Source organism: Peromyscus californicus, unplaced genomic scaffold (genome assembly GCF_007827085.1).
Source record: "Peromyscus californicus insignis strain IS unplaced genomic scaffold, ASM782708v3 Scaffold_9__1_contigs__length_137607984, whole genome shotgun sequence".
Classification (NCBI taxonomy): Eukaryota; Metazoa; Chordata; class Mammalia; order Rodentia; family Cricetidae; genus Peromyscus; species Peromyscus californicus.
The window spans coordinates 112,242,587-112,255,462 of NW_026294617.1; the positions used below are offsets into that span (position 1 = coordinate 112,242,587).

The 12,876-nt window shown below is 41.5% G+C and overlaps 1 protein-coding gene across 12 annotated transcripts in view; it reads left to right on the plus strand.

The window, feature by feature from the left end:
* The window catches only part of LOC128105175 (sodium/hydrogen exchanger 9B2), a 57,506-nt gene that overhangs the window by 20,088 nt on the left and 24,542 nt on the right, over positions 1-12,876 (plus strand). For 11 of the 12 annotated variants that reach the window (XR_008216280.1, XR_008216281.1, XR_008216279.1 and 8 more), the window contains 5 exons: positions 2,984-3,126; positions 4,121-4,248; positions 5,765-5,940; positions 8,960-9,066; positions 9,824-9,973. Coding sequence is in view for 8 of the 12 variants with exons in the window: in XM_052730112.1 (XP_052586072.1) it covers positions 2,984-3,126; positions 4,121-4,248; positions 5,765-5,940; positions 8,960-9,066; positions 9,824-9,973 (704 nt within the window). In the remaining 4 variants the exon portion in view is untranslated. The remainder of the gene's footprint in view (positions 1-2,983; positions 3,127-4,120; positions 4,249-5,764; positions 5,941-8,959; positions 9,067-9,823; positions 9,974-12,876) is intronic. The other variant, XM_052730117.1, reaches the window with a different exon arrangement.

The window sequence follows — 12,876 nt, forward strand, 5'->3', positions numbered from 1 at the left end:
TCATCTTCATGTGGGTTCTGGGGTTCAGACGCAGGTGTCTCTAGGCTTTTGAGGCAGGCACATTACCAGCTAAGCCATCTCTGTGGTGCCAGTTGTTAAAGGACTTTTGTGCGCCAGTTGTAGATGTGGCGATTTTTTAAAATTAAGTAGTACAAATTTACAATTAAATAGTTTACATGTGAGAAGAAGTGTGTCACTTCCTAATTATTTTTACTACATTTCCTCTTATCTAAGCTCTTGAGATTATGGCTACGCCATTTAATGATGTGCCTCTGCCCATTTTTTTTTCTGAACTCTATAAACAGTAACTTCATGTGGACACACTAAAATCCGCTGTGCTAGAAGTGTCTGTGATGCAGAAATCAATAAATGCTGCAGGGTGGGGCTTGTTAAAGTTGTTTTGTTTGGGTTTGGTTTTGCGTGGTGGCCCACAGAGGCTTCCTCGTGAGACCTTAGTCAGGGTCAGAGAATCTGAAGTTGCTTTACCCAGCAGGGCTGCATAATAGGATAACTTGGCCACAGGCATGGTTACCAGGTGTTTGGAAGTGTCTGCCTTCACATGTTTGCTGCTGCCATCTTTCTCTGGTATCTGGCATGGTGTGAATGGGTGCGGGGAGATCCTCACGGCCTATAATGTAGTGTGTTTATCTCATAGAAATATCCTATGAAGATGATTTCTTCTTAATTGATAGATACTGTCTAATTGATAATAATAATGGTAGTTTAAATAGTATTTTGATGCATGGTTACCAGGTGTTTGGAAGTGTCTGCCTTCACATGTTGACTGCTGCCATCTTTCTCTGGTATCTGGCATGGTGTGAATGGGTGCGGGGAGATCCTCACGGCCTATAATGTAGTGTGTTTATCTCATAGAAATATCCTATGAAGATGATTTCTTCTTAATTGATAGATACTGTCTAATTGATAATAATAATGGTAGTTTAAATAGTATTTTGATGATTAAAAATAAAACAAGGAAGTGTCACACAGCTAGAACACATGAGTTTCTATTGAGGAACCATATAGACTGTGGCTTAGGTTAATGATTAAGAAAAACAATTGAGTCCCAGTAGCCCAGCTAACTTAAATTCTTTTAATCTTAATGTTGGGAGATGTGTTCACAGGTTTCAGAATATGTCACAGCTGAAACAAAGTTTTGAAAATAACTTAAAGTTAGACTAAGATGTTTTGTTCAATAGCTTTGAGGGGAAAAACCCAAGATGACAATCTAAAGTTTTAGAAAGGCACATAGTTGAGTGAGGAACTCGTTAAGGGCAGGGAACAAGAACAAAGCAGCCCAATTATCATTAGCTGACTCGCCTTTCTTGCTAGGATTGGTTGATGACCAAAGGTGGTGATTAGTTCCTTTTACCCATTTCTGGCCTCAATCTCCTGATATAAGGAACTATTGATGAGTGGGTATGTACCCTAAAGATTTAAAGTAGAGCTGACTGATTCCTTTTTCATATATAAAAGTTTAGGTTTGTGATTCCTTTAAGATTCCTTATAAGATTACCTTTCAAGATAAGTGATAAAGTGATTGGTCCTTTCTTTGTAACCACAAAACACAGCCTGGCCGTAAGAGAATGCCTTGCTTGCCTACACTGATAATCTATAACAAGTTGCTTGGATATGAATGTACATAGGTTTTGAGACAACTTGTTTTTCACTTGTAATATGTAAAATGTTTAATCATGTAAGAGATATGGAAAACATGCTGTTTTTTACTTGAATTCATTGTACTCATTCACTTGAAAAATGGAATGTAACATTGTAATTTTTATATTGCTTGAAAGATTTTGTTGGGGTATATACGCTGTAAGGGAAAAAATAGAGTTAGAAGGAAGGAAAAGGAAAATGGGAGAATGTCTTTCTGTACACTGCAAATATGTATTGCTCTGATTGGTTGATAAATAAGCTGTTTGGCCTATGGCAAGGCAGCTTAGAGGCAGGCAGGAAATCCGAAGGAGAGACAGAAAGAAGGCAGGGGGAGATGCCAGCGAGCCACCTAAGGAGCAACATGTAATGGGACTCAGGTAAAGCCACGGAACATGTAGTGATACATTGATTAATAGTTATGGGCTAATTTAAGATATAAGAGCTAGCTAGCAAAAGGCTTGAGCCATGGCCATGCAGTTATAATTAATATGTGTGTTTACTGTGTGTTTACTTGGGTCTGAGTGGTTACAGGACCAGGCGGGACACAGGAATTTTATAAGTGGCTGTGGGACCTTGGTGCTGGGTGAGCACAGGAAAACTTCAGCTACACTGGGCCCCCCTAGTCATCTGTCTTTCCTCAGTCTCATACTGTCAGGGTTGTTGTTTCTCTAAAGCCAGAAAGCTTGTTGCCATATTACAGTTCCTAGCATTCGTCTCTATAAACAGAACTCATAGTCTTCTGTCTACATATGATTCCATGTTCATTATCTTGTATGAAATAATAAAGAGATCCAGTAAATGGTGAGTAGTAAATAAAGGAAGAAGCACTGTCTGGTATGGCAGGGTCGTGTCTGGTTACCATAATTGTCTTCCAAACCTTTACAAAGTGTGTTACGTGTATCTTACTAAATGGTCTCCTGTGAAGGTAAATAGAATACATACATATAAGTATTAATTGATAGCTCAGGTAACCCGACATTGCAAATAATTTAAGGAGCTGTTTGCACTCAGGGATAACTGAACTGACAATGGATTAAAGCATCTTATTTAGGATTTAATCATTATTCCCTGTAAACGCTATCCTTTGTGTGTCCCTATAATCAATTATTTGGAGAATATTAATTATTCTAATCATTTTACATATGAAGTATTTCTTTGATCCTTTTATTTATTATACTTTTAAAATTATGAGTTTAACTTTATTTCATCCAAAGATTAAGCATAAGGAAAAACTACATTGTAGTCCCTATCACATGTAAAGTGATTGAAAAAAAATCTCCCTGTTTGAAAACTTAACTAGTCCTGTTTGGCTTATCCGTTCCAGGCATGCTGCTTGCTGGGTTTCTCTTGAGAAATGTCCCAGTCATCAGTGATAATGTCCGGATCCAGCATAAGTGGTCTTCTTCTTTGAGAAGCATAGCCCTTTCTGTCATTTTGGTTCGTGCTGGCCTCGGTCTGGACCCAAAGGTATGAAGTATGAATTTCTAATTATTGAATAGTAAACATATTCTTCTGATGTTACAAGTATTTATAATATTAAGCTTCAGGAAGAGAATGGACAATGCACATGACAGTCTCAGGAAGAGGGAGGAGTTTTTGCCAGGCAGGATCATTGTCCTCCCACCCTGTGCCTCACGGGAATCCAAATGTTCCAGTACTATGTTTTGAAGGAACAGGTGTTACTGTGGAGCAGGAAACACAGATATCAGTCATAGTGAGAGGTATTGATTATGGGGAAACAGTGTGTCAAGTCCAGTATGTGTATACAAAACATCACACAACAGCATAGGGCTGACTGTATTGGCTCAGGGAACTGCCTTCCAAATGGAATGCGTTTTTTTTTTTTTTTTGTATTTTTGAGACAAGGTTTCTCTGTGTAGCTTTGGTGCCTGTCCTGGATCTCACTCTGTAGTCCAGGCTGGCCTCGAACTCACAGAGATCCTCCTGGCTCTGCCTCCCAAGTGCTGGGATTAAAGGTGTGCACCACCACCGCCTGGCTCTTAGGTATGCTTTTTAAAATGCTCTTTACCCATATACCTTTGAATGTGCAATGTGAATGAATACCTTTGGAGACAAACATCCTCATCTGGCCTCATTCTGGGACTGTAGGCCACAAGTCAAATGGGTAGTCAGACAGTATGTGGGTTATAAACACAGACTCTGAAGTCACCTGTGTGACTGTAAACTTGGCCCCAACCCTCACCAATTTCATGGACTGAGACCACTCATTCTAACTTGTGCCTTCTTACACGGTAACATCTGTAAAGAGAAGCAGTAGTTGCCTGTTGCAGGCTATCTGTGAGGACTGGGTCCACTGTCTCCCAAACACGTAGCATGCAGAAATGCCTGCTGCATAAAACTAGCTGAGAAACCATGATGACCAAGCATGGTCTGAGAAAGCGCTCGAGGTCATATTGCCCACATGTTGAAGGAACATAATATGTGCACTCTTATTTTTCAGGCGCTGAAGAAACTGAAGGGGGTGTGTGTCCGACTGGCCGTGGGTCCCTGCGTTGTGGAGGCGTGTACTTCTGCGCTCCTTTCCCACTTCCTGATGGGCTTGCCTTGGCAGTGGGGGTTCATACTAGGGTAATGACTTTTTTTTTTCTTTTCGTATGAAGGTATCAAGGGGCACTTGGAACTTCCTGCTTCCATTTAAGAATGTAAAAAACATTGTCTTAGGAGAACCATAAAATATATCATAGGCACTGCAGCACAGTCTAAAGAGTCTGGCTTTAAGACACAGTTTGTGTCCCTGTAGTTGCTAACTTCACAGTGACTGTGGGAATCTAAACTACTGAAGAAGTTCAGTTTCTTCCCCTCTATGCCCATGCCTCGAAGTTAGCTGCTGGATCCCACCCCAGAGCCTCCATAAGCAGCTGGAACCATTGGTTTCCTCCTGCCACCAGACATTGTGACTTGAAGCCTCTTCTGCGTGTTCTTTCTAGTGTCATGTTTTCACGTCCAGTGGGTGGGAGCCATGAGACGTGCCCACATTAAAAGTACATAGCAAGAATTTAGTGTTTATGTATGGGCATGAAGACATTATTACACGTCAGAAGTAGGACTCAGGGTGCACCACCTAGATTCCAGCTCCAGTTCTGTGATTTCCAGTTATCCCGTCTCTCTGTGCCTTGATGTCCTTACTTGGATCTATTTTGTAGTGTTATAGTGCTGATAAAATGAGTTCCTTTTTTTTTTTTTTTTTTTTTTTTTTTTTTTTTTGGTTTTTCGAGACAGGGTTTCCTTGTGTAGCTTTGCGTCTTTCCTGGAACTCACTTGGTAGCCCAGGCTGGCCTCGAACTCACAGAGATCCACCTGGCTCTGCCTCCCAAGTGCTGGGATTAAAGGCGTGCGCCACCACCGCCCGGCTTTTTTTTTTTTTTTTTTTTAATGGTTTTTCGAGACAGGGTTTCTCTGTGTAGTTTTGGTGCCTGTCCTGGAACTCCCTCTGTAGACCAGGCTGGCCTCAAACTCACAGAGATCTGCCAGGCTCTGCCTCCCGAGTGCTAGGATTAAAGGCATGGACCACTACACCTGGCCCTGAAATGTGTTCTTATGTGTGAGGTCCTCACAGTGGGTGTTCAGAGCATAGTGAGTATGTAAAATGCTCCCCAGCCTTACACCTGTTGCTATTACTAGCTCACTGTCCCTGTCTTCATAGCCTCTTCCTTCAGATCTGTGGTCCTATTTCACGTCTAAAGACCTAACTGAAGCCCTGTTGCAGTTGAGAATGCCCATGATAATAAAACATGACTGGTATATATATATATATATATATATATATATATATATATATATATATATATTTTAAAAAAGCACCTACTGTGGCCTAACTCCATTACTGACTCAACACCTCTCATGCTACATATAATTTAGGCAACCTGGGTCATTGCCAACAGACTGTCCATTATTATACTTCAAAAAGCAGTGTTTTATAGACCTTTCTGTATATGTGGTGTTTCTGGGCTGTTTGAGAGACTGCAGTCATCCAAAGCCTAACCTTTGAAGGTATAGAAAAAAGGAGGCATTGTTATGAGTGCTGAGGTCGTCATAGCGAGCAGCAGCTTCCTTGGACCACGGTGTCTGACATCTGGCTGCTCAGTTTTGTCATAGGTGCTGTGTCTCCAGCTGTCGTGGTCCCTTCGATGCTCCTTCTGCAAGAAGGAGGCTACGGTGTTGAAAAAGGTGTTCCAACTTTACTCATGGCCGCTGGCAGCTTTGATGACATTTTGGCCATCACTGGCTTCAACACATGCTTGGGTGTGGCCTTTTCCACAGGTAATCTCACCTGTCCAGAGCACGCTGTTCTCTTGTCCTGCAGAGATGGAGTTAAAGTGTTCAAACCATGACGTGATTGCTTAAGGTAACGCCTGTGAGGAAGGGGCTGGATCCTTCCTCAGAGCCATCAGCAAGCGGAGGCTGCCTGTCTCTGGCTCTTTGGCCTTAGAGATGTAGGACAGGAGAGGCGGGTACAGGGTAATGAGGCTTACTGAGAGTCTTTCTTCTAGGAGACGTCTAAGGAAGTTGAAGTGTAGAAACCACACAAAGGTGAGGGAGGTTTTGCCATAGGCACACACCAGACAGCAGTCCCGGTGGGAGGGGTATTGTGATTCTAAAATAGGAGCATTCTCTGTCCTCAGCTTTTTGTCAGCCCCTTGTAAATTAGTCTCCTGTAAGGTTTTACAGTGTTACTTTCTTGTTCTGTAACTAAGGGGTGTTCCCTGCTTCCCTAGGAAGATCTAATAGGTAATCGTCTTTAGTTGAACTCTACAACTGCAGGCAAACCTACTTTCCCACTGCTGCCCTTGTGGGAGCCTTTAAAGCAACAGTTCTCAGCCTTAGCTAGATAGTACCGTTACCCAGGGCACTTTATTTATTTGTTAATGTAGACATTGCTGAAGACCAATTAAAATAGGCACCCTTGGGAATGGAAGCCAGTGTAGCCATGGTGAGGAACTGTGGCTTCAGAGCAACAGGGTTTGCCTTAGGGTCACAGAGGACGCAGGGAGAACAGAAGGTGGATAGGAATTCTTAGAGGAGTCTGTTTGGGGCTTTCCACAGCTTGAGAATCTTCCTGGCTGACTCTAACTCTTTTCTGTCACTTCTGCCAGCCCCCTAAGTCCTGTTCTCAAGAGGTTTTGAATTTGAACCTGACTAGAATTTTTGGGTATGAGCCCAAGATTTTTTGTTTGTTTTAAACAATGTTTTACCATACAAGAAACTGAAAGTATTAGTTACATTCTAGATTCTTGGTACAGTCTTCCCCCCCCCCCTTTTTTTTTGGTTTTTTTTTTTTTTTTTTATGTATACACTGTTCTGCCTGCATGTCTGCCTACAGGCCAGAAGAGAGGGCACCAGATCTCATTACAGATGGTTGTGAGCCACCATGTGGTTGCTGGGAATTGAACTCAGGACCTTTGGGAGAGCAGCCAGTGCTCTTAACCTCCGAGCCATCTCTCCAGCCCTGGTTTTTGTTTTTTCCAGACAGGGTTTCCCTGTGTAACTCTGTCTGTCCTGGAACTTGCTCTGTAGACCAGGCTGGCCTCAAACTCAGAGATCTGCCTGCCTCTGCCTCCTGAGTGCCAAGGTTAAAGGCATGTGCCATCACCGCCCAGTGTGTAGTACATTCTTTCTTGAAACAGCTGGAGTGTGATGCATCACAGATGGGCTTTTTGTTTTGTGTCTAGTAGATAGAGCTGGGAATGGAACCTAGGGCCTTGTTCATGTCAGGCAAGTGTTCTGCTCACTCAAATCCCCAGCAGTTCAGCAGGGCACCTTTGACAAGCACACTGCTCACCTTCCAGAAAAGCTGTCTTTGCCAAGGAAAATTATGTAAGTTTTTTTTTATATGTATAAGAGAAATGCTTATTGTATCAATAAGAAACCACATCAACTTGTTGGTACCCTTTGTCTCAAGGCAGTTGAAAAATGGCTTTATGAGCTGGAGAGATGGCTCTGGGCTTAGGAACACTTGCTGTTCTTGCAGAGGATCCAGGTTCAATTCCCAGTACCCACATAATGGCTCACAATCATCTGTAACTCCAGTTCTAGGGGATTTGCTACCCTCTTTAGGTAGGCACACATGTGGTGTGCAGACAAAGTACCCATACATATAAAATAAACATGAAAAAAAAATGTCCTTTGAATGGAAAGAGGAAAGAAAAAGGACATTTAAAAAAAAGCTCCTAGGTATGGTAGAGGAGAAAGTTTGTTATAGGTATGTAGGAGAGCGTAGCCAGGGGCAAACACAGCTGGGGGAGTCCAGAGTGGGTGTGGCCAGGCTGAGCTGGCTGTGGGGAGAAGGAAAGGGAGAGGGGAGAGAGAGAGGTTTAATTACAAGTTAATTTTGGTCCTTACACAAACCTACTCTGAATGATGAATTTTATCTTTCATAATTTGGTAGTCTTAAGAAAACCATTAAGTAAGTAAACCTATGAAAAGTATCTTAAGTCACACCTTGTTTTGGTTTTGAAAGTCTTATCCAACAATGTTTTTCTTCTTCTTAAAAAATAGAAGCAGTTTTTTTGTTTGTTTGTTTGTTTTTTCTGGTTTTTTGTTTTTTGTTTTTGTTTTGTTTTTCAAGAAAGGGTTTCTCTGTAAAGCCCTGCTGTCCTGGGCCCTGTACACCAGACTGACCTTGAACTCAGAGATCCTCCTGCCTCTGCCTCCTGAGTGCTGGGACTAAAGGTGTGTGACACCACACCTGGTTAGAAGCATTTTAATAGATATTTAAAGTCATCTGTATTAAAAATGTGGGGAGTAGAATGTACCAGGCTTTGCTGACTCCCCATGGGAGGCCTTACCCTTTTGGGGGAAGGGATGGGGGGTGGAAACGCTGTAGGGGAGCAGGAGGAGGGATGAGAGGGGAATCTGTGATTGGCATGTAAAATGAATAAAAAAGTTTAAGTAAAACAACAACAACAACAAAAATATGGCGAGTATAGGGCTGGAGAGATGGCTCAGCAGTTAAGAGCACTGGCTGCTCTTCCAGAATATCCAATTTTGATTTCCCCAGCACTCACATGGCAGCTCATAACTGTCTGTAACGCCAGTGCCAGGAGATATAAGGCCTTCTGGCCTCTTTGGGCACTGCATGCATGTGGTGCACAGACATACATCCAGGCAAAACACCCATGCACATAAAATAATAATTTTTAAAAATGTGGAGCATAGGAAATGTCTGTAAGAACTCCCTTCTGTTTGGCTATGTGATCTAACTTGATGATGTTAGACTAAAGCTTGTGTATTAATGGATTTAGAGTCTTGGCTGAAGTTTTTCTTTCCATGTGTTTTTCAGGGTCTACAGTTTTTAACATCTTCAGGGGCATTTTGGAGGTGGTAATTGGCATGGCTACTGGATCTTTTCTTGGGTTTTTTATACAGTACTTTCCAAGCAGTGACCAGGTAAAAGAAGCAATCTGAGAAAACCGTGCTATAAATTGTCAATGGAAGAGACTTCTAGAACACCTTCCTCAAAGCTGGATGTGCCGGACATAGTTGAGGAAATGGCCCCTTTTTTAAGCTGCTGATTGCTCTATTGGTGCCATGTATGAGACTGAGGGAGAGGTACACACATGGGATCCCAATGCTGCTCTGGAATGTCCTATCTATAATTGTATTATGGACTCTTATATAATTAATATGAATATATAACATATTTGTATGTAATACATCATATAGAATTTCTATGTACATTTCAAATTTCATTGTAAAATAATATTAGTTACAAAATAATAGGATATGTACATTTTCAGAAGGTGTGTAGTATTCAACTAAATCAAGACTTATTGTGGAGTTTTGCACCCAGTTTAGTATCAAAATACTTTAAATTCTAGTGCTGTCAAGCAGATAAGACTTCTAATATCTCATAATAAAGTCAAGCATCTCTCTTCAAGATCAGCTTTCTTAATGAGAAGCAAAAGCTTTTTCTCTTCACTCCTAATTCTTCTAATATTAAAAAAGCATGTGGAAATGCTATCTTTATAAAATTTACATTATTTTGAAAATTCAGAACATTCATAATGGCATCGGAAATTTCACTAAAGCAAGTGTTGTATGCAGAATGTTTTTGTTTTCATCTTAAATCTTAGGTATAGAATAATCAATCATTAAAAATTAGTTATTTGAAATAATCGAGCTGATCACCTTTTCTTTCCTCCAGGACAACCTTGTGTGGAAGCGAGCCTTCCTGGTTCTGGGCTTTGCTGTGCTAGCTGTGTTCAGCAGTGTTTATTTTGGCTTCCCAGGGTCAGGAGGACTGTCCACACTGGTCATGGCTTTCCTTGCAGGCATGAGATGGAGTGACAAGAAGGTGAACTTCATTGTAATTTCATCTGCTCATGACTCCTTTTTAATAAAATTCCTTCTTTTCAGCTCTTTCTTAATGTTATACTAACAAACTTTTTCTTCATAAGAGCCATTTTCTATACATACACAAATGTATACCCAGTGTCCATATGCATATGCCTTTCGCCCATACACACTAATCATTTGCTTAAAATATACTACAGTCATATGATCACGATCCATCCCTACTCCTTTATAGATGCAGGGCATTGTACTAGATGGCTGGACCACATTTAATGTGACCAGTTTCTCTCCCTCCCTCTCCCTCTCTCTCTCTCTCTCTCTCTGTCTCTCTCTCCCCCCTCCCTCCTTTCTTCCTTTCCTTGTGGTGATATTTTATTTGTGGTGAAATGTGGTGATATTTTATTTGTATGTTAATAAATAAAGTTTGCCTGGAGATCAGAGGACATAGCCAGCCATAAACAAAAGTCCGGCAGTGGTAGCACACACCTTTAATCCAATCACATGGGCGGTAGAGTCTCTGTGTGTTCAAGGACACAATAGGGAACAGCCAAGCATGGTAACACATGCCTTTAATCCCAGTACCAACCATAGAGACCTGGAGGTCTGTACAGACAGGCAGTGACAAGGAAGTGAGGTAGCTGGGCTAAGAGCCAATGAGAAGGCAGAACAGCAAGGCAATAAAGACACAGGTTAGACAGGAAGAAGCTGGTTCTCTGGGGAAGCTACAGCGGTGAGGTGAGCTAAGGTTAGCTGGTGGCTGTTATTATTTCTCTGATCTCTACAGCTTTTACCCCTGTATTTGCCTCTGTGTTTCTTATTTAATAAGACTATTTAGAAATTCGTCTACATTTCCTTCCTTCCTTTTTTTTTTTTGTTTTTTGAGACAGGGTTTTTCTCTGTATTTCCCTGGCAGTCCTGGAACTAACTTCGTAGACCAGGCTGGCCTTGAACTCAGAGATCTGTCTGCCTCTGCCTCTTGAGTGCTGTGATCAATGGCATGTGCCATCACCGCCCAGTGTGACCAGTTTCTTACCAAAACATGCTATGTTGTACTTCTATGTCACAATAGTCATTACTTCAATAAATGGACCCTTACATGTACCATATTTCTTAGGTGCTTAGACGTTACCAATTCTATGTCACTCTTGCAGGCTACTAAGAAAAACATTGACAAACTATGATAGAAAATCTTAACTTGAAAAATGTTTTTAAAAATATCTTCAAATCAACAAAATACTGTGTTTTTTTTTAAAGATTCTCCATAGGATAAATCTCTAAAAATAGAATTGCTCTAGAGAAGAGTATGCTCACATATACATTTGGTCATATCAGCTTGCTCACGTATACATTTGGTGGTATCAGCTTGCCCTTTCTAATAGGCTGAGCCAGTTTTCATTCCTAGCAATATTTTGTGAGAGGATTGGTTTCTGTCTTGGGTATTTTACTAACCTGATAGGTGAAATGTATGTCCTGTTTTGATCTAGGTTGTTTCTCCACGCATGAATCAATCACCATTTCATATGATGATTGGGTAGTACAGGAACAGCCTTTTCACACTTTTTGTGCATGTGCCACTTTAAAAACTGACTTTCCAGAACACTAACAATGTGAAGTGTCTCAGTGTGTGTTGCTTTCTTCTTGTCCATGTGTGTGTGTGTGTGTGTGTGTGTGTGTGTGTGTGTGTGTGTGTGTTGCAGACACTTTAAAAACTGACTTTTCAGAACACTAACAATGTGAAGTGTCTCAGTGTGTGTTGCTTTCTACTTGTCCATGTTTGTGTGTGTGTGTGTTGCAGACACTTTAAAAACTGACTTTTCAGGACACTAACAATGTTGCGTTGATGACAGTTGCTGCTTTCTACTTGTGTGTGTGTGTATATGTGTGTGTGTGTGTATATGTGTGTATGTGTGTGTATGTGTGTGTGTATATGTGTGTATGTGTGTATGTGTGTGTATATGATGTGTGTATATGTGTGTATGTGTGTGTATATGTGTATGTTTGTGTATGTGTGTGTGTGTATATGTGTGTATGTGTGTGTATATGTGTGTGTGTGTGTGTATGTGTGTGTGTATATGTGTGTGTGTGTCCCCCACATGGGCGTGGAAGCAGAAGTTATGTCGTTTGTCTCCCTCTGTCGCTCTCCACCTTGTTTTTGAGTAGGGTTTCTCACTGAATCTGGAACTCTCTGCTTTAGATAGATTGTCTGGCCAGAGAGCTCCAGGAATCTGCCTGTCTCTCCCTCCACCCCACCCCCACTTCCGCTCCCCCGCCCCCACACACTGAGGTTAGGGATACTGACCCTGGCTTTAACATGGACACTGGGAACCTGAATTGGGGTCCTCCCACAGCACTTTGCTCACTGAGCCGTCTCCTCATTCCTGATGTAAACACTTGAAGGTTTTGACACGTTATCAGACTTCAGTCTGGAACTGTATCCCTTCCTTGTCTGACAGTGTAATACAGAGTCTGTGAGCTTAGATTGCTCCAGCTAGTCTCAGCTCTACAAGTTGCTAGGTGTACGATCTTGTCGTCAGTTCTTTCCTCTTACCAGTGGGTCCCAGGCATCAGACACGTCTTCCAGCTGAAGACCTGAGGTGGCAAGTGTCCTTACTCTCTGAGCTCTGGCTTATCTTAGACAGTTTAAAAATTAAAAAAATAAAAAAAAATAGGGCCTAGAGAGATCATTCAACAGGTAAGAGCACTTGCATCTTCTACAGAGGGCCTGGGATTAGTTCCCAGCACTCACACAGTGGCTCACAACTCTGTAACTCCAGTTCCAGGGGATCTGATACCATTCTGATCTCTACAAGTGCACATACATATAGACAGGCAAAACACTCACACAAAATAAACTCATCTCAAATTTAATAAAAATAATTTCATAGAGAAGACTCATTACTTCTT